Below are 22,310 nucleotides of genomic sequence, written 5' to 3'. Positions count from 1 at the left end.
CATGGAATAAGTTTTAGAATACAACCTCTTCAACTTACAGGTATGAAAATTCAGGTTCTAAGTAGAAAGTATATTTGGAGCCAAATACAGTGATGCTTCTGTCAATGAGGAAGGCATACATATAGCAATAACGTTTCTGTATAGTCATTATTAATAACATTGCAATACTTTTATATTTCTCTCTCTCTCTCTCTCTCTCTTTTTCTGGACTGTTTGCATATGATTTGTTCTGTATTTTCTCAGGTAATATTTTAACAAGACTTGTTTTACACGGAAGTCTCTTCAATTTGAAGGTACAAAATCATAGCGCGCCGTGGACTGTTTCTGGGGAGAAGCAATGCTCTACATTTCAAAGTTTGGGTGCGGCTAGATCCTATACCAGTGCTGCTTCTGACACTTGAGGATCCGTTAAAGCATAGACTGCTGCTCCGTCTCCCCCTCCTCCCCCCCGAGCTTCTGGCTCCGAAGGTCAGAGGCACCGGGAAGGGTGCAAAGGACTGGGAAAGCCTGACGCAAATAGCACCAAACTTACCACACCTACCCTCTCTGCTTAAGCGGTCGGCTAGGCGCGCAGAGAACTACAAGTCCCGGCGCGCCCCGCGCGCAGCGGGCGGAAAGCCGGGCACTTCCGCTCCACGCAGCGCCTCTGCCCCCGCGTCTCGACGTGTCACCGGCGGCGCCGCGGCTGTGGCTAGAGGAGGACCTAACTGGGGGAGTTGGAGGCGGAGGGCGGCGGCGGCGACCCCGGCCTGGACCTGCCCCGGCGCGGAAGTGTCCCGGGGTCCGTGGGGATCAGGGGAGGGAGGCGGCGGCTCGGCCCGCGCGGGGCACGATGTTGAACATGTGGAAGGTGCGGGAGCTGGTGGACAAAGCGTGAGTACTGGGGGTCAGCTGCGGCCGGGGCCCACGCAGGGGAGGGGGGAGGGGAGCTGGCCCGCCGCCCGGGGCCGCCCGGGGCCGCCCGCGTCACGCCCCCCGGCTCGGCCAGCCCCATCATGGCGGCGGCCGGCTCTCTCCCGGCCCGGGGCTCGTCCAGACCGGCGAGGCTGGGAAGGGACCCCCTTCCCCTGCGGTGCGGGCCTTCCTCACCTTGCTCCTCCCGCCGTGCGTCTAGGCTCCTCCCGTCTAGGGCGCCTGCGGCCAAGGGAGGGCGCGGGGTGGTGGAGAGCTGGGTCACTGCCCCGTCCGAGGGCTGACTTGGCCCCAGGCTGTGCGGGCTTTGCCTTCGGGGCGGCGGCGGAGACTTGGGGGTGAGGGGGTGAGGGGGTGAGGGACGCCGCGCGCTGACCCTGTGTGTGCCCCGGGGTGCGGCGCGGAGCCCGCAGGCCGGGTCGGGTCGCGTGCTTGAGCGTACTGGGTTTCTTCTAGTTCCTCATGAACCCGAAGTGCTGGAGTGGGTGGTAGGTGTAACAAGTGGCCATTGTGGTCAGGCTGAAGTTGCTCAAGAGGATCGGTTCATCCTTTCTTGGCTTTTCCAAGCCTAGTGAAAGTAGATCACCGCCCGGACTTGTGGTTCTTCTTTCCCTCTGTTGTTTCCTTTTCCACTACACTTCATTTTTGGAGGGCTGCTTGTTCCCTTCGGTTTAATTGGCAGGTCATTAAGAAATCTCCCCTAAAGAAGGCAACACCCCAGGTTTATGTCCTGTTGATGTGCTTTGAACTGCTCTGACAGGTAAAATGACTAATAACATAGATGATTTCCATTAAGACTTGAGCGATGACTTTAATGCCTCACGTCACTACGCTGAAGAAACCCTTAACACCTAACGGACACAACGGTGGCTAAGTAAGTTCTTTTAGGGCAGCGGGAAATAAAAGTTTAGGGATTTAACCAGTCCTCTTCGTTTTGGGTTCTAACGATGAGGCAGCGTGTGGTGACCGAAACGTTTGTGACATTGACCCAGCCTAAAATCAGGAAGTGTAGATGGCTGACTATGGAGTCTTTCTTGACACCAGAAAAATCCCTGAGAAAAAACAAAACAGTTTATAGTGGCTTGGATAATAATGCATCAGATAGAACTTGAAGAGTTTCACCGTATTTTCAAATCTGCTGTGCCACCAGGGCAGTAGAGCACCTAAAGAAACACAGGTTTCAGAACCTGCAGAGATGGGTTCGAGCTGTGTAACCTTGGCAAGTTACTCGATTATGTGCCCCAGTTCTCTTAGGTGCAGTGTAAAAATAATGATAGATACCTACCTTACAATGTTGTGAAGATTAAGGGCTAAAGGTTTCACATATCAAGCCCTTGACACGGTGTGTTTAGATCAGTTATACTTTTGATAACTGTAGCAGATGTCTGCATTGAGAGGGAGATAAACATTAGAAGAGAAGTCCACATTTGAAAATGGTCTGCTTTAATAATTTTTCTTTATCCACTATTCAATTGACAGGTGGGGGGATGGGGTAGCTGGATGACGGGCAGTGAGGAAGGCACTTGATGAGATGAGCACTGGGTGTTCTATGTTGGCAAATTGAATTTAAATTAAAAACTATTCATTTGACGACGGTTAAGCCTTCAGACATGTATTTTGGGCTTATTTTGCTATTCATATGCCTTCTGCTTTCTAAAGATAAAATCATGGTTCTTTTCCAGATCTAGTTTCATTAGTTGTTCTTTATGTCAATTTTTTTTTTTCTGTGGGTGCTGTGCATGCCCTACTGGATCATTGGTTGTTTTTTAACATATGATACAAAGACTTAGATACTGGCTTAAATAGTTTTTAAAAGTTTAAAAGTCTCTACAAAGCTATTTCTAAGTCAGAGAACAGCAAAACCGCTAAGAACACCTTGTTATCTTAGAGGACTAAATTTGTGGTACTCACAAATTGCAGAAACTATATATATTTTTCAAGAGACGGAAATCAAGACAATGTTCTTGCTGTTCTTGTACAGTTCATATTGTTTGTCTTTATCACCTGTGCTATTAATCTTCAAGTGTTCAGGTTAAATTTGCCAGGAAAGTAGGTTATCAAGTCATTATGGGAGAACGGTTGTTGATAAAGAACATCTATCTTCCTTTTTACTACCCAGTTGAAAATGGAGACTTGAACCAAGTTACTCAAGAACATGTAAGAATGTTGCCACCAAGTGCTTTTTAAAGCTTTTGTGAATGTCTGACACATATTAAGATGTGAGGTTATTTTACTGATAAATACTCAGAATTTAATTTTCATCTTTCACTGGCAGGAGAGAAGTTCTTCCCTCAAAATATAAGCATCTTACAGAACCATTACCTGTGGCACTGTGTCCAGTTAGACTCTTCACCTTAAAATGCCATAATGGAGGAGGCACAGATCTATAGAATGGCCACTTTGATTATTAGAGGGATAATATTATACTGAGGGAACTTGAAGAAAGGACGAAGTGATTAAGGACTCGAGTCTCAGAAAAATTGGACTAAGGGCACCGGTTAGGGGTTTTGGAAACCTGGGTTCAGATTCTGATACTGCCTTTTAAGCTAGCCATAAGGGTAATTTTAGAGAGAATCACAATAAATCTCCAGATTATAGATTCCTTATCTGTAAAATGAGGGGACTGGCATAGAGAAAGACTATTTCCAACCTCAGTGGCTGTTAGGACCCCTGAATTTCCATTGGGGGGAAAGAAATGGAACTAGTATTTCATAATAGCAGATAAATTTTGGAAAGTCATTATACTCCAAAGACAGTTTCAGCTGAAAAGGGATTTTTTTAAAGTGGTAATCAATAAATGTTATATTTAAATGCTTTATGCAGTAAATAAGTGCAACCCATGACTCAGGAAAACTAGGACTTTTGTTTAGCAGATATCCCTACCCAGTGAGGTTTATTTCAGAAAGAAAAATACACTCTTTCAAAATTTGTTTCCTGGAGCTATATATAGTTAGATCAAGTATGGCGGCATTCTGAAGTGTAATGATGTATTTCAAATATTGACTTTTGAGAGCTTGAGGACCTGGAGAGTGAAGAGGTATTTTCCACAATTGTTGCACCTCCTGGTAGTATTAAATGGCTTGTTTTGCAGAACACTGAGGAAAAGCAGATAAAGTCATCGGGCAGCCGGGGCTTAGAAGACCAGTTTCCTCCCGCTCGTACTCAAGTTGCATAAAAGGCAGCTGTGGCAGGAAAGGATAAGTGGCACTACTCCCACCGACTAGGACTAGCTTGACCATTATTGGGTGACCTGCCTTCTTGTAATAAAATTGGGTACTTTTATATTTTGTCAGCCCATACATAGTATAAATTGAAAGTTGCTGCAGTTCTGATCTACTTTTTCTCCATATTTGGGAGATACAGTGAAAGTGACATGATAGTGGTGGATCACAACTCCTGGTTATTATTCAAGCCCCGCTAATCCTTTTCTTTCATCTCAGGAAGTAATATTAATGGTGACTCTATTTTATCAGTGGCCCTTATTCTTTTTATGATAGTGATTCAAATAGTGCTGGCTAACTCCTATACATAGGCAGCTGCTATAGATAGTCCATTTTAAGTCCTTTTCTTAAGCATAGCTTGCATTTCCCCCCATAAGTTGATTTTTGTTGATGTTATGTGAATTTTTAGCTCCTACAGGTTTAGCTTATGTAATAGACCTACAGAAATTAATATTCTAGTTTAGACCCCAGCAGGAGAACTTTCGGCTTTTATAGAAAATAGTTTATTCAGTTTTTTCAACAGATAATACATTAATTGTTTTTTGGAGTAGTACTGTATTTTCTGAACTTGCAGAAAGTACAATACCTACCTTCAAGGAACTTTCCATTACAAATATGCTACAATTTGAACTTACCACCTTTGCCTTTTAGTCACAAATGGTTTCCCCCTTATTTTCCCTATCTTACCAGTAAATCTCTGTTCTGTGTGCTTCTTAGAATTTGAAAGCAAACATGATTGTCAGCTTTTCAGTCTTCCCATATTAACTTTTTGGGAACCAGATACAGAGAATTGTTATTGCTGAATAATTAATTATCCTTCTCTTCTAGTAAGTAGTTATAAGAAGATACTAGAATTTAATTCAAAAGAAAGAAGAGTTTATCTTCTGCCAGCATTTCTGTAGTTTAAATTAGCCTATTTAGTACTATTGTCAGAATGCTTTTAAAAATCACTTAGTTGCCTCTTATGTTTTTCTGTGCCCTGTAGTGTTAGTTTACAAGTAGTTTTTCATCTATTTACTGATATATCCACTAAAAGTACTTGGCTTTTTTAAAATTTTGAGTACCACTTACTAGTACTCACAGTTCCAACAGTGTGGCTCCACAGTTGAACCTTTTTCTAAGCTCTTGTATTATTTTCTTATTTCTAATGTTTATTTAACATTTCTTCCAGGAAAAAAAGAGTATAGGTTGCTTAAGTAACATTTTAATCTTGAAGAAAGTTTACTATTTTATCTTTCATATTAAGATATATCTAGCTGTTAAAAAGTACATTTTAGCCTCAGCTGACATTACTTAACATTCTGGGACAATATATTTAACTTTTTTTTTTTTTAAGGCGTCACTTTGTAAGTTTTTCTTGTTTAGTCTACTTATGTGTGTTTGTCCATCCTTATTTTTTTATAGTAATTTGCTAGCAAAACACATTCTCCAACTATATCTCCAGGTGATATTTAATGGATCTGTGAAGCAGTTTGGTTTAGAAATCAGAACTGGATTAAAATCCTAGGTCTGCTGCTAAGAAACAGTGGTCTTGGGCATTGGAACAACATCTCTACATTTTTCTACCTAGGAATTGGAGATGATATTTATTTTACAGGGTTCTTGTTAGGAGTAAATTCATGTGAAACAATTAGCATATTATTTGACATAAACTCTTGAAATGCCTACTGCTATTATGTAATACAGAAAATTTATAACGAAAAAATTAAAAGGATATAGTGTTTAAAAGAATGAAGATGTTGTCAGACCATGTTATTTAGAAGTATGTAAACACTGTGTCTTAATCCATGAATCATTATTTTCAGTGGGCACTCTTTCATAAAGTTCTTCATCTGAGTGGACATCTTGACCTACATATAGGAAAATTCATAAGTATTTCTAATACATAAGCCATGTGTTGTTTTCACCAAGTTATAAATGCTTTTACTTTAATATTATAAGGCATATTACAGAAATAACTCTTTAAAAAGATATTTTGGGGAAGAGTCTTTGGGAAGACGTCCTGCAATTTCCATCTGCTGATTTTTGTTCAGTTTGTTTTGTATTTTTTTAAGATTTTAAGGATAGGGCTAATATAAACATTCCTCGTAAAAACGTAAAAAGATTTATTTTTTTAAGGCAAATTGAAGTTGATGGTTTATTCTTAAACTGAATAGTATCAAGAAAAAGAAACCTCTACAATATATCAAATTTGTGATCTCTGACAGTAGATGAGTAATATATACAAGGAAAGCACATTGCAGAAAGGCCTTTCCAATTCTTCAACCTATTCTCCCAAGTTGGCAAAAATTTTTTTGGCTTACCGGAGCTCTTTAGCCTAAAAACAAAATACAGGTAAAAGAATGTACTGTATTCCCATGTTGGAACCAGTTTATAGCTATTTATGACTTATGGATAGATTTAACTAATGAACTATTAGATATGAATAATTTTGTTAATGTGCAATAAATAGGCATGTTTTGTACTTAAGGAAAGTGTGCCAATTAGAATGTCTTTTGACATAGGAATTTTGTTTAGTTGTTAAATTCTTAGTTGAGTATTTAGGTTCTACATATTTCAAATGTAAATAATTTTAACACCCACATAAATTCACCGCTATGTGGTAAATGTGTATGCATGCTTTTGAAGCGTTTCACTCAAAAATTCTCATCTAAGGGCGCTTGGGTGGGTGGCTCAGTTGGGTATGCTCTGTCTTCAGTTCAGGTCATGATCCCAGATCTTGGGATTAAGCCCTGCATAGGCTTTCCTGCATAGTGGGCAGTCTGCTGCTCAGTCTCCTACTGTACCTGCCCCCTGCCACACGCACGCACGCACTCTCTCTCTCAAATAAATAAAAACTTAAAAATTTTTTTCATCTAGATAACCTTAAACTTTTTTAAAAAAAGATTTCATTTATTCATGAGAGACCGAGAGAGAGAGAGGGGCAGAGACACAGGCAGAGGGAGAAGCAGGCTCCATGCAGGGAGCCCGACATGGGACTCCATCCTGGGTCTCCAGGATTATGCCCTGGGCCGAAGGCAGGTGCTAAACCCCTGAGCCACCCAGGCTACCTGCCTTAAATTTCTTGAATAGAAAAAAATGCATGCATTCAAAATTCAGTTGTTTGTTTCTCTCATGATTTGTTTTCATGTATTTTTAGTAAATCATTAAAGACCAATGTAATATACTGAGGGTTTTTTTTCTCTTGATATTTCACATACTCATTCCTCCACTTACGGTTTTATGATTAAAATTATTTTTATTTACAATTAAACCACAGTGGTTAAATAATATCTTCCTTAGTTTAATGTTTTTGGCTTATATTTATAAGTTGGGTATTGAATGGGCTTTGAAGTGTGGCTTATTTTTCACGAAGCCAAATAAAAATTTTAACCCTATCATCTCTCCACATAGCACTGGTAATTCTTTAGAAATACTAAATCAGATCTGCCTCAGAGCTCTTCAGTCACTTACCATCTCACTGCCTCCCAGCCTGCATTTGTACTGTCTCTCTGCTGCCCCCTCTGACCTCATCTACCACCAACTGCCTGATTCTGTTTATTCTCTATATAAAATAGCATACTTTGACCGACTTCACTGTTTTCCCCTCTACTTGCTTAGCTTATTTACATGTATTCTTCTGCTACTCCTGGGATGTAAACTTCTTAAAGGGAGGGACTTTGTTTATTACTATATTACTAACTCTTAGTGTATGACATATAGTAGGTGCTCAATAAATTTTTTGACTATGTTAAATCTGATAAGCCAATTTATATTACCAAGTGAATCTTCTAAGTCACAATATTTTACTTTATTTTTTAAATTATTTATTTATTTATTTATTTATTTATTTATTTATTTATTTATTTATTTATTTATTATAGTCACAGAGAGAAAGAGAGAGAGACAGACAGACAGAAACACAGGAAGAGGGAGAAGCAGGCTCCATGCACCGGGAGCCCAATGTGGGATTCGATCCCGGGTCTCCAGGATCTCACCCTGGGCCAAAGGCAGGTGCTAAACCGCTGCACCACCCAGGGGTCCCCTAAGTCACGATATTTTAAATTTTATTTTTAATAAAAGCTAATAGTTATTTAGCATTTGCCATGTGCCAAAAACAATTATACATGTCATCTTCAGTTTATTGGCCCATCAAATGGGCCACAGAGAAGTCCAGAAACTTGCCAAAGTAACACATCTAGAAAATAGTCTAGATTTAAATCTAGGTGTCTGCTTTCAGGACATATATTAAGCAGTATTTGCTAACTTTTACAAGACATTATTTAAATAAAAAGATGCTTTATTATAATAAAAGGTGAGTAACTAGCACATACCTTATAAAATTGAAAATTACTTGGAAAGAAATTCATAATTCCTAAGTTTGTGAGCCAAATTCAGTGAGTGTTTTTTTTTCCCCTGTATATACTGTCATAAAAGAAAAATTTTCTGAACTCTCGCAGTACTTTGAATAATGTCTGTCAATTGTCAATAATGCCCCTCAAAGAAGGGAAGCAAACAGATGTCTGTGTAGGTGCAAAAGACAATCTTAACTATCGTAGTGAAGGTGCTCACTACTTAATCCTAAAAAATGTAACATTTATGAGCCATATTATGCACTTTAGAATTTGTAGTCCTCTAACCAGCTTCCACAACTTTAATAAATTCACATAATCCTTTGATCTTTAGGTTGTGGTCTTTGCTATCCCTTTAGTTGTATTAATCTGTAATTTATGTCCAACTTTTTCTTCAGATTGAGCATTTAGGAATATATTCCATAGTCTGTTGTATACTTATCCAAGTACAATGTTTTTGGCATAGGTTTTAAATATTTAAGTGTTATGTAGTAACTGAAAGTACATTATTGGTAACCTTACTAATCTTGGCTGTCCCTTATAATCTTGGCTTCATTGAGTGCTCATAAATATCTGCCATGCGCGCTGTGGAGTACTACTGTAAGATGAGAGAGAAACCTTATGGTTCCAGTGATAGCATATGATTCTATCAAGCAGATATACATGAAAAGAACATAAAAAAGAAATAGGGAATAATACCAGATAATATCTAAAATTCAGATACAGGATGTAAATACTGTTGTAATTCAGAGAATAAAAAGAATAAGACAGCAAAATCTTCATGAAAGAGATACATCGTGCTGGGGCACCTGGGTAGCTCAGTGGTTAAGCGTCTGCCTTTGGCTCAGGTTGTGATCCCGAGTCCGGAATTGAGTCCCGCATCAGGCCTCTGCAAGGAGTCTGCTTCTCCCTCTGCCTATGTCTCTGCCTCTCTCTCTCTCTCATGAATAAATGAGTACAGTTGTTAAAAAAAAAAAAATACATCCTGAGATACTTTTTTTTTTAAGTGTATTTGCTTAAAAAAAAAGATGAAGCTGAATAAGGTATGAAAAATGAAGTACAAAATATGAAACTGGTCAAATAATGATGTACACTCGCTGATAAGAACCTGCTCCCAAATGATCCCAAGCATAGGATGACATCAGTGAATACTGTCTGAGAAGTATTGCAATGTTCCATTGCAAAAGGAAGTGCCCTTCCTACTCCAAATAATTGAAATTAAATAATTTCAAGTATAGATATTTGTTTTTTTTTTTAAGACCTTGAGGAGAAATAAGTTATAAAGGTTTGAAAATTTTGGTAGTGCAGTTCTGGAGGTAATTTCCTGTATGTCAGAAAAGTTGAGTCTAGCTTTTTGGACTTGGAAATACACTTGGATAAATCTAAGTTTAATCAAGGGTGAAAAATGAAAACCTTAATTTAAACAAATTATCAAGTATTCTACTTCATATAGAGGTAGTTTTACAAACTTACCGCTATTGAAGTAGGTGCAGGATTTGTCATTTTAGCATTGTTGATGGGATTTTTAGTTACATGCTTTGGTTAATGTTTGATATTTAGCAGTGTTTCTGAACTTAATCAGGTAGAAATGAAAAAAATCACTCATGTAATCACACTGTACAATATCAAGCATTTGTGTCTACAAAGATGTAATTTTCACATGCACATGTTGTCCTAGTACAGAATTTTTTTTATCCATTTGTCATTCTCTTAGAAGTGTTTTATACTTTTTTTTTTTAAGGTTAGCTAATTTCAGTACTTCTTTTTAGAATTTTTTTTCCTGAAGGAGTCAGGTAATACATTTAATAAAATTGCCTTAATAGGGTATTTTAAATAAAATGCCACATACTTAAAGATACTGGTCATGAGTATGTCCAAGCCAAGAAAATTTCTTTGGATTTCAATCTTATTTCTAAATGAGGGGTGGTGAGGCACCTGGGTGGCTCAGTTAGTTGAGCATCTGACTCTTGATTTCGGCTCAGGTCATAATCTCAGGGTTGTGAGGTCAAGCCTGGCCTTTGGACTCCCCACACAGTGGGGGAGGGGGTCTGCTTGAGATTCTCTCCCTCTCTCAAAGAAAGAAATCTTTAAATGAAAGGTAGAAGGAGTAATTGGAAGGGAGGTGTGATAAGAGATTTTGTCCACTTTTGCTATAAAAAATGGGATAAGGTCTGCCTTCCAGGACTGTTAAGAGAATTAAATGAATTAATATATTCTGGAAATATTATCACTGTGTTCTCAGTAAATTCTTCATTGCTTTTGTTTTATTTAGTTCTGTCATTGTGAGACAGCTTTGAAGAGTGATAACCCAAAATTAAAAGAGATGAACAAAGACTATTATCCCTTAGATTAGTTTAATTAATAGAGATTTAAAAGTTGGTAGAAATTTTTAAATAAACTTTTAAGCCCCATTAACAGTAAAACTTTTACTATTAAAATTATTTTAGTAGCTACTTTATCCATACCTGTAAAAACTAGAATTGAGATCTATAACACAAATAAAATTCTTAACACTATATTTATTTTTTTAATACCTTGGATATTTGATCTGTTTGGTAAACCAGTTTAATATATGATACCTACTGACAAGAAAAACATGACACTGACCTTTCTTTATAAGACAAAAATTTGATTTGCTAACTCACCTGTGCAAGAGGCCTTAACTGCCATCAGTAGTGAAAACTTGTTTCACCATTAAACTTACATACAAAACAATGCAAGTCTAAAGTTGCTTTAAGTACAGTGTAGGAATGGTTTTAGTTGTTGAATAGATAAAATATTCCATACTTAAAAAACAACAACAACAGGACTTTGAGAGCTTAGGCTTTTAAAATTTATTACCTTGGGAGGTTAGGCTTTTAAAATTTATTAGAAATTGCACTTGAGGAACTTGTACTTGAATTGATAATGTGTACCACAGGATATAGTTGAATTTGTAATGACTGGTATTTCCAAAACAACTTTCAAATAAATATTTTATGCTAAATATTTTACTAAAAGTTTTTCTAGCAAGAGGGAATGGGTGTCCTAGTTATTTAGAGTCATAAATATTCTATCATGATTGTATCTAAATATAACATTTTGCTAGCTTTTATTAACTTGTCATTAAATATGGTAATAGGTTACTGTGTTACATGGAAACTTTGGAACTAGAACAGTTCTAAGAGCTTCATTGGGGGTGTTTTTGGCCTGTTTATTAGTTGAGTAAAATGTTTAACCATTAGGACTTTTTACTCATATAAGTACTTAAGGATTGCATGACATGCTAATAACATGGTTTGGGGGAGGAGATGTGGTGTTTGGTGTACCAGAAGGATAAAATAGGCATATGTTATATTACTAATTATTCCTTTTATTATAAATTAAATATAAAATGACATTAATGATAAACGTCAGATATGCATAAATTTCATCATGTGTTTTAACTCTGATAAACTTTAACTTTTAAACTTCTGCATTCTGTATCTGAAAGCATAACATTCACTCTGCATCTAAACTCTTTGATGTTTTAATGGAAGAATGATTGCACTTGCAAAAGCTAGTCATTGCCTAGTTCAAGACTGAACTAAATGGGGATCCCTGGGTGGCGCAGCGGTTTGGCGCCTGCCTTTGGCCCAGGGCACGATCCTGGAGACCCGGGATCGAATTCCACATCGGGCTCCCGGTGCATGGAGCCTGCTTCTCCCTCTGCCTATGTCTCTGCCTCTCTCTATTTCTCTCTCTGTGACTATCATAAATAAATAAAAAAAAAATCAAAAAAAAGACTGAACTAAATGTTCTCCAAATTATAGATTCAAGAAAATGATATCTCAGAATGAAAAGGTCATAAACCCAACCATTTTCATGATGTTTGACTTCGTTCCAAGTTATGTATGTTACTTAGGCAAATGAAAAAAAATTTTTTTTGTGTTGAAAATCATATAAAATCAACCATTTTTAAAGTTCTGAATTCAGTGGCATTTAGTACATTTACTATATTGTGCAATTAGGCAAATTTCTAAATAACTTTTTATCCTGAAATTCTATGAATTCTAGGGGAAACACCTGTATATCCTTTATCTTGGTTCACTAATTTTTAAGATTTTACCGTATTTGCTTGAAGTTCTCTCTTTTCTTCCTCTTCCACTTTGTCTACACACATACACACACACACACACATAAACTTTTCTGATACATTTAAAAGTAGGTTACATTCCACCTTTGCCTCAAGACTTCAGTGTGCATTTCCTAAGAAGAGATTATTTTCTTATTAACCACAATATGGGTATCGGATTCAAGAAGTTTAACATTGAAACAATAATCTATCTCTCTCTAATCCATATTTCAGTTGTGTCAGTCATCTCATTCCAGTGTAGGCTTCTTTGCAGGATCATGTATTTATCCTGACTCTTTAGTCTCCTTTAATGAAGAGTTCCTTAACCTTTCTTTGCCTTTCATAATATTGGCACTTTTTAAGATTATAGGCCAGTTATTTTATTTCTATATTTAAGGTTGTTCCTCAATCTAAGGTTAGCTGATGTTTCCTCAGGTATATATTCTGAGCTAGGATATTACATTAAGTAATAACTTGTCCTTTTCAGTAGGAACACAGGTCTGCATGCTCTGCTAATTTTGAGCACTAAGTCAAGGTGTTGTCTCGTTGTAACTAATAAGCAGTCTGTGGGGAGATATTCTAAAATTTCTCCTCATCGAACTCCCCCTTGGATTTAGCACCTATTGATGCTTCTTGCTTGAACTAGCTTTAGTGTGATGGTTACAATTGGTGACTGTTCCCCCACATTCCATCTTTGTATGTATTTATCAGTTTACTGTAAGGAAGAGCTCTCATTATTCCCCCTCCTTCCATGTACCCCTTCCTTTTGGATTTGCATTTTATTCAGTAGATTGTAATCCATACTGTCCTTATTTATTTCAGTCTTCAAATTGTCACAGATTTGACCAATGGGAGCCTTGTAAAGCAGGCCTATATCCTTTTGATACGTGTTTTGTTTTGTTTTGGTTTGGTTTGGTTTGGTTTTTTTTGAGCACTTTGTTACTTTCTGGAATGAGGTGTTTCAGGCTTATTCTTCAGCCCTGGAGTCAGACATTTCTCTGAGGACCCCTGGTTTTGGTGAGGCAGATTTTTTAAATAAAGATTATAGGATAGATTATATATAGAGAGATTTTTATTATAATTAAAATGTTAGAATTCTTTATAGAAACACCTTCAGTAGAGTTGGCACATGGGACAAAGAGGTTTTTTGAATTATAGTGGTGATTTTCTTTTAGATAATTGAGATTTTGCTTTCATATTATTAAACTTAAGCTATGTGAAGAATGCTACATTGCTGTTCTCCCCCTCCTCTTCCCACTTCTAGCAGTGTAATTTGCTTTCCACAAATCAATTTAGTATAAAAAAACAGAAATAAAAATGTGCTTTATAAGTCTATATATTGTAGATAATCTGATTATGTCAATAAAATGCTTCCATAGAATGTATTTTTCCAGTGATATTTCCTATTACATCATCTACCTGTAATTCATATACTTCTGTTATAATTCTTCTTTGGCTTTTGGATTGTTTATGCTAGCAACTGATTACTAAGTAATTTAAGTCTCAATTATGGCAACACTATTCTAATTAGAATGCTGGATGTTGGCACTCCATTTAGCAAACAAGTGTAAAATATGTATGGAACATTTGTGGAAATAAGTATTGAGAATTAATTTTCTGTAGTTAATCCTTGGATGTATATCTTAAGAGTAGACTTTACTTTTTTTTAAAAAAATATTTTATTTATTTATTGATGAGAGACAGAGAGAGAGAGAGAGAGAGAGAGAGAGGCGCAGAGGGAGAAGCAGGCTCCATGTTTGGGACTCGATCCTGGTACTTCGGGATCATGCCCTGAGCCAAAGGCAGACGCTCAACTGCTGAGCCACCCAGGCATCTCAAGTATAGACTTTATCTGCAAACCAAATATGTAATTCATTTTGAATATGAAGTCCTTTTGACTTAAATTGGAAAAAAATTGGCTATTATGTTGAGAGGATTTTTCCAACAATTAAAAAACCAATTGTGTGTGTGTGTGTATTAAAAAGCAAAATTACACATTTTAAATAAAGCAAATAAAAGTAAGCTGCACGTTAAGAGTAGAAGAGTTTGAGAAATTTGATGGAGATACAACACTGTGATTTTAACAGATTATATTAATGCTTATATAATTTCTGATAAGAAGGCTAAAATTGTAGGTATGCTTCTCATATCAGAGACCCATATGACAGAGAATGAAGTGTTGTAATAAGGATTGCAGGAAGCCACAGGATGACCTGGTTTATTCATTTCATTATATTTATTGATCGTTTGGAACTCTTTCAGGTATTTGGAGTGTAGCTATAAACAAGTTTTGGTGGAAAGAGATAAATAAAAAACAAGTAAATAAAATTATATTTTTTAAGTGTTGTGAAGAAAAGGAGCTGAAGGAGAGAATGATGAATGAGACCATTTTTTTTTTAAAGATTTATTTCTATTTATTTATGATAGACATAGAGGCAGAGACACAGGCAGAGGGATAAGCAGGCTCCATGCCGGGAGCCCTACATGGGACTCGATCCCGGGACTCCAGGATCACGCCCTGGGCCAAAGGCAGGCGCGAAACCACTGAGCTACCCAGGGATCCCCAAATGAGACCATTTTAAATAGAATGGGAGGAGAAGGCCTTTCTGAAGACCTGGTGTTTATGTTAACACTTAAAAAAAATTTTTTTTAAGATTTTATTTATTCATGAGAGACACACAGAGAGAGAAGCGGAGAGAGACACACAGAGAGAAAGGTGGAGACACAGGCAGAGGGAGAAGCAGGCTCCTCCCGGCAAGGAGCCGGATATGGGACTCGATCCCGGATCCCAGGATCACACCCTACGCTGAAGGCAGAAGCTCAACCGCTGAGCTACCCAGGCATCCCCACTTAAAAGATTTTCAAAGAGAGTAGAGGAAAGAGATTTCCAGAAAGAAGGGATTATGGAATAAACAAAGTGGAGAAAGCTGGTGAGAAAGTCAGGAAACAGTATGGAAAGAAATGGAAGAAGATAGTCTCAAGGAATGTTCAGCCATTGCATGGAGTTTGGATTTATTGTAAGTGTAATAAGAAGCTGGTGAAGAATTTCAATAAGTAATGGAGTGAAATGATTCCACTGATATAGCTACTTTTGGTGCACAGTTGGATAATGGATCAAGAGGGGACAAGTAGAAAAGGGCAATGGTTAAAATTGTGATTATAACGTAAGTGGTTAGGAGCAAAAGCTCTGAACCTTTATCTGGATTCAGACTAGCTAGGCTGAAATCCTAAGCATACCAGTTAATAGTTGTATGGCCTTGAGCAAGATACTTAACCTCTTTGTGCCTCAATTTCCTCATCTATAAATTGGGAATAATAATACTAATTGCCTCATAAAGTTGATAGATTAGATGAATATTTTTTAAAGGGTTTAGAACATTGCTTGGCCCATGAATTAGGTAAATGTTTAAAAACCAATAAACAAATAAGGCCATCTTATGGAATAAAATGTGAAGTGGGCAATAAAATGTACTCAGTTGCTTGTGCTATTTGCCTTACTTCGGAAAGAATACACAAGAATTACTGCTGTGCAGTCTCCTTTGCACAGCTCTTCTGTGGTAACATATTGTGAGCAAAGACATGGTTTCAGTGTATACAAGTTTCGATTAACAAGGTGCCATGCAAAGCAAGGGCTACTTGTATAAGAATTACAGCATCTGTAGAGGGGAAGCTCTTGATGGCTCACTAATCCATAGTTGACACTGAGCATGAGAAGGTTTAAAGTTTTTTTTTTTTTTAAAGACTTATTTATGAGAGAGAATGATCCAGGTGGGTATGGGTAGAGAAGCCAACTCCTCCATGAGCAGGGAGCCCAACATGGGGCTCTATCCCAAGACTCCAGGCCAAAGGCAGATGCCTAGCAGACTTCCACCCAGGTGCCCCTGAAGTATTTTTTAACCTTAGATTTCAGTATTTAGCTCTTTACATGTTTCTGTAGACAGAGAATTCTTGTGCCAATGTGTCAACTTTTTAAGTTTTTGTTAGGAGTCAGTAAGTTAATTTTAGGGGATATAGCAAATTAACAAGTCTTTATGGCTATGCCTTCAAAAGACCTCATATTAAAATAGGAGAGCCTTTTTTTTTCTTCAAGTAGGCTCCACGTGGACCCAATGTGGGGCTTGAACTCAAGACTCTGAGATCAAGAGTCACATGCTCTACTGACTGAGCCAGCCAGGTGCCGAACCACCTCCAACCCCCACCCCTGGTCCAGTCCCCTTTTAAAAAAATTTTTGTGACAATGATATTGCTCATGTCATTTTCTGTATATTTGTTGGTCAGAGGGTGTTTATTTTAGCCCCCTCTATTCATATCTTAATCTGGATTTGTCTTCCATCCCCCTCTCTGTTACTAAGAGACTACAGATTCCATTTATGTATTCACTGATCAGTTATTAAATACACATTTTACGTGAGGTATTCATGGCTAGGTACTGAGAGGGAGATAAAAATGCATAATATACAGTACGAGCATTTATTTCTTGCATAGGTTCTACAAAGTCACCACAAACACTGAATTAGCAAATACTAAACCATTGTTCCCGAGTTTGGTTCCTATGGGCCTCTATTCACATTTTCATCATGCAGTCAATGCATAACCATGTTTTGTGTCTATTTCTATATGAACACATCTCATTTAGTACATATATTGTTGATTCAGTGACAGTGAGCTCAGGGCCAACAACACTATATCTCATACCTGAACAAAGCTTATCTGACAAGGTATTTTTCTCTGCAAGGCACTTTACACCCTTTTACACTTAGAAACTCCAGACAGCACCTCAGCACCAGGCTTGAGGGTCATTAAACAGCAAAATCACCAATAAAAAGCACAAAGATGTGAAAAATCATGTCATTGCATAGATGGGGGAAAGGATACTAGTTTACAGTATGAGAACTAAAACAAGGCAGAATTTCACATTTTTGACCTCACCTGGGAATGTGCACACAGATGACTCAAATTTTTTATTTGAGTCACATATTCACAAGTGACCATGAAAGTGCTGTGAATATTGATTTTAGTATTATAAGAACATTTTAGTGAGCAGAATCACAAACACAGAATCCTCAAATAAGAGAATCAACTGTTTTTTAAACATACTTGTTTAAAAACATGTTTTTTAAACATGTTTTTTAATCATACTTGTTTTTTAAAAAATTAATGTTTTAAGGGGGAATTAAGTTCATAGCTATTATACAGGGCACATAATTCAGAAGAATTATAAATGCAGTGTTTATTTCATCATAGGAAGGGGAGGTTCTAATCCATGGATTAGAAGGAATCAGGTAAAAAAACTAAAAAAAAAAAAAAAAGGAATCAGGTAAGCTTCAGTTTTGTATCTTTGTTAAAAACTGGGTTTGAATTTAACTGGAAGATGATTCCAGGAGTGAACAGTTACTGAGATAAGAAAGGGCATATTTAAATTTCAGTTAGTAACACAGTAATTATTACAATACAATAAAATAATTTATCTCATAAAGGAAATGAAACAAGTAATGGGAGGAAAGGCTAGACAGGTAGATGGAGGCCAGATCAGGCAGGTCCTGATCACCAGGACATTTGTAGTCAGGAAAGAAGTTATTTAAGCTATTTGTTTAATTACTCGATATATATTTATTGAGCATCGGCTATCACCAAGCCTGTTATAGGCACTGGGAATCTTTAAGTGAGAAAGATAGTTTGTGTCCTCTGAATGTTTTCAGTCTAGAGAGGGAGGGAGACAAAACAAACATGCCTGTTATAGTACACTAGTTTTAGTTTCCGGTCAAGATAAAGAACAGGGTGGTATGAAGGGCATATCAGCAGATCCCCAGAGTTAAAGGTTTCTTAGAGGAAGTGACATTTAAACCAAAATCTGATGGTAAAGTGAAGTGAGGCCGGGGCAGGAATTGGTAGGCAGAAGACTTTTCAGACAGAGGGAATGGTTTGTACAGAGGCCTAGAGGTGAGAATTGACAGTGATGGGACTGAAAAAGTAAGCTGATCCCTCGCATGAAGGACCTTTTTGTGTTGTGTTAAGGAATTTGGACTTCATCTTGAAGGTAAATAAGGAAGACTGTAGGATTTAAAATGAGAGCTTAGATAGGATTTGTATTTCAGCAAGAGCTGATCTGGCCCTAACCTGATGGGAGATAGAGGAGAAGCAGAGACATTAATTACAAGATTGTTGGCAATAATCTGGGTGAGAAATGGTCATGACCCTGGTCAAAGGTAGTGGTAGTGTGGGTAGGGAGAAGTAGATGGATATATTAGAGATACTTATGAACTAGAGGAGAAAAGGCCAGGGAATGGATTTGATACTGGATAAGAAGAAGGGAGGGAAGTAATCAATTACAGTGTTGAAGCCGTAACTGTAGATGGTACTGTCCACTGATACATGAAGAGGAAAATGGGTAAAGTGTTGATGAATTTGTGGTGGACCAACATGACCAACACTAAATATTAGGAAACTGAATCTAGTCACTGTTTTAAGGATGAATAAAGAGAGAATACACACAGATGGAGAGATTGTTAAAAGGCTTTTATCAAAGTCTAGCCTAGAGATGAGTACCTGTATTTTTAATGCAGAACGAGCAGGTCTTGGAAATTAACAGGAAGTAGGCATTGTGGGAAAAGGCTTGCAAAGATAACTCCAAACATCCAACAACTGCATGCAGCCTACCCAGCTTTATGATGTGCTTTCAGATAATTTTTCAGGATGAGAAATTATGAAGCTGCCTTCATGTTTCTCCTTCACAAATACATGGAAACTAATATTTTATTGTTAAAAAGCAGCTCAAATTTGTAAGAAGAATTTTTTTTCACCCTTGGGACTTGATGAAGCTAATTTCTTTTTGAGTATCTCATATACGTATTTTATCAATTCTTGTAAAAAATGTTACTCCCACATCAGGGGCCCCAGAAAAGCAGCAGTCAGTATGAGGATAAGGGACTGTGAGAAGAAGCAATCCCTTTCTTTTCTTGAGCTCTTTGTTCTGTTTTGGTCATTCAGCAGTGCATTATAAATAAGACATACAGGAAAAAAGGAAAGATGTTTAATATAGGGTTATTAAAAGAGGTTTAAGAATTAACAACAGTTAAAGCTAAAAATAGGAACTTTGAAGAGATTGGAATAAAGTTTAAGAGTTTTTTTAAAAACCCAGTGGAAAAGGCACAAAAAGTAAAACTGATGAGACTTAAACAAGATAGTAAGGATCAGTCAGGAGGTTTTTTTAATATAAGAATAAGGGAGATGTAAAGCAAGATAAAAGGCTTGAAAGTTAGCCATCAGATAAGAATTTAAAGACATTAAAATAAAAAAGGTTAAAGGAAAAGCTATCCATCAAGAAAAAATAAGTAACAGATACTAAAAACAAGAGTGGTAGGATGAAAGATGCAGATGTAGTCCCTTCTTGGAGACTCTCAGTGCATGTTAGAATATAGTCTCTGGGAAGCGCTATAGTAATAAAAATTGCCTTTGTTTTACATAACATCTCCCAAACCTTACCATGTTTCACAAGATACTAAAGTACTGTTTTAGAAGAAAATAAAAATGGAAATCTTAAAAGTTACGGAGATAGACAATAAAAAAGAATCAGCAGGAAGTAGAAAATAGATTTGGGTTGGGGCTGGCATTCCTAGGGAATAGTCTCCAGCACTGTTCTGCAGCTAGCCAAAAGACAGCAACATGACACTCTTCCCTTCTGGTCCTCCATCCAAAGCGGTCTTGAGAAAGCTTTTATCTGTGCAGACAGGGCACTGATATAACATACAGGCTGCTGAGCCAGGGGAGCGGAAACTGATCCTCAGCAGAATTAAATCAGCTCAGCCATGGGACAAGAGAGGTTTTATATACAAATGCTGTTTTCCTTCTCTTTAAAAGAAGATCAATTTTTTCACTATATAAAATTTTAGATGTATCTCCTCACACACTGTTTTTCGTGGGGTTTTTTTCCTTCTAGGTTTTGTCCACATGCACATTTGTTTTTATATAGTTGATAGTGGTTAGTGTTCATCAGTTTTGTGTTTTGAGAGCTCTTTTTCTATAGCAGTGAAAGGAAAGTATTTTCTACTATGGCAGCCTCTTCCTGTTCTCTTGCTATATTGTTCCAAGCACCATTAATACCAAATTTTGGAAACAGCTTTTTATCCTGCTTTCCTGAACCACCTAACAATCTCCTTTTCTTTTGCCAGCTATAGAACATTCCTTCCCCCATCTTATTCCCACCAGAGTTCTTCTCTGGAAAATAACTCTTCAGCATCATGGATCTAGCCAGTGGTTGGGACAGCTTTTTTTGTAAGCCTGTCATCTGCTTCCTAGCTCATAGTAGCAGCAGCACCTGTGATACAGGGAGAATAGAAGGGCTTTTATATAAGGCATCAAGATGCATTAACAGGCAGATATTTCTTAGTTTAATGATTTGTGTTCTTGCAGAGGAAACAGGATATAGAAACCAGGTATCGTGGCCCTTCTAAAATGCTTTGTTCAGCCAGCCACCTCATAGAGTGAATTATATGACCTTTTTTTTTTTGGCATTTTGAAAGCTCAGAATTCCGCAGCTTCTGATATTCCTGACTTGTAGACCTAAAACCTCATGCTAGATAATTTCCCTTCTTATTATAATAGCTTAAAAGTCTTTGTTTTTGGTATAATTTGCTTTGGGATGTGCAACTCCAGTAGTAGATATAAATGAGCTTAGTGAATCCCAAAGACACTTTTTATTTTATCAGCTGATGTTCAGATTACCACTAAAGGGGAAATTGCTACTTTATGTAAAATAAAACTGTAGCTCACAGTAGGTGGTATACTCCAAGGTTTTTTTTTTTTTAAGATTTTATTTATTTATTCATAAGAGACACAGAGAGGCAGAGACATAGGCAGAGGGATAAACAGCCTCCTTGCGGGGAACCTGGTACGGGACTCGATCCCAGGACCCTGGGATCATGCCCTCAGCCAAAGGCAGACACTCAACCACTGAGCCACCCAGGTGTCCCCCAAGATTAATAAGGAGAATGAACTTCAAAGTACAAATTCTCTTAAGTGTAAAATAGCAGTTCTGTGCTGGGGCTTGCTTGTATTAATGAATACTTGTCCTATTTCTTAGTAATACTCATTTTCAGTTCTTTGGCTACCTTTTTTTTTTTTTTCCTTTGGCTACTTCTTAATAATAAAGTTGTTTATGCCTTGCTATATACTTCTGTCCTTAAAATCTTCATTTCAGTGTCTATACTGTGGGTCAGATAGGCTGCTAGTTACAGTGGCTACAAAATTCTGCAACAATGAATGAGATGTGAGTAATATACTTATGCTAGTTTACTGTAAGGGGCCATATAAACAATATCTTCAAACTAAATACTGATAGAAAAATAACGATGTGTGCTAAATGGTAGGTACACTTTTCATTTCTTTTACACATAGGAACTATCTGAGATGAGGAGCCTTGAGACACAAAGTGGTTATTTGTCCAGGGATCTGAGAGCATTTGGGCCCTTTAAATTAATTAATTAATTAATTAAAAGATTTTATTTGTTTGAGAGAGAAAGAGAGCATGTGAGCATGAGGTGGGGGAGAGGGAGAAGCAGACTTCCTGCTAAGTAGGAAGCCCAATGTGGGGCTCAATCCTAGGACCCTGGGATCATGACCTAAGCTGAAGGCAGACACTTAACCAACTGAGCCACCCAAGCACCTGGGCCCTATTAATTTCTAATAAATTATTGGTCAATTTACATATTACTTTGCTTTTCTACAAAATAGCCATAAAAACTGAAGTAGATTATG

The 22,310-nt window shown here is 37.4% G+C and overlaps 1 protein-coding gene across 4 annotated transcripts in view; it reads left to right on the top strand.

Annotated features, from left to right (window-relative positions):
* Nucleotides 1-653: 653 nt before the first annotated feature.
* The window catches only part of CLINT1 (clathrin interactor 1), a 59,274-nt gene continuing 37,617 nt past the window's right edge, over nucleotides 654-22,310 (top strand). For 2 of the 4 annotated variants that reach the window (XM_055325346.1, XM_055325345.1), the window contains exon 1: nucleotides 654-873. In XM_055325346.1, coding sequence (XP_055181321.1) covers nucleotides 833-873 — 41 coding nt within the window. In that variant the 5' untranslated portion in view covers nucleotides 654-832. Of the gene's footprint in view, nucleotides 874-1,767; nucleotides 1,787-22,310 lie in introns of those variants that run through there. The other 2 variants (XM_055325348.1, XM_055325347.1) reach the window with 2 other exon arrangements.

This window comes from Nyctereutes procyonoides, unplaced genomic scaffold (assembly GCF_905146905.1).
Source record: "Nyctereutes procyonoides isolate TBG_1078 unplaced genomic scaffold, NYPRO_anot_genome, whole genome shotgun sequence".
Lineage (NCBI taxonomy): Eukaryota > Metazoa > Chordata > Mammalia > Carnivora > Canidae > Nyctereutes > Nyctereutes procyonoides.
This window is presented reverse-complemented; position numbering and strand designations above follow the sequence as displayed.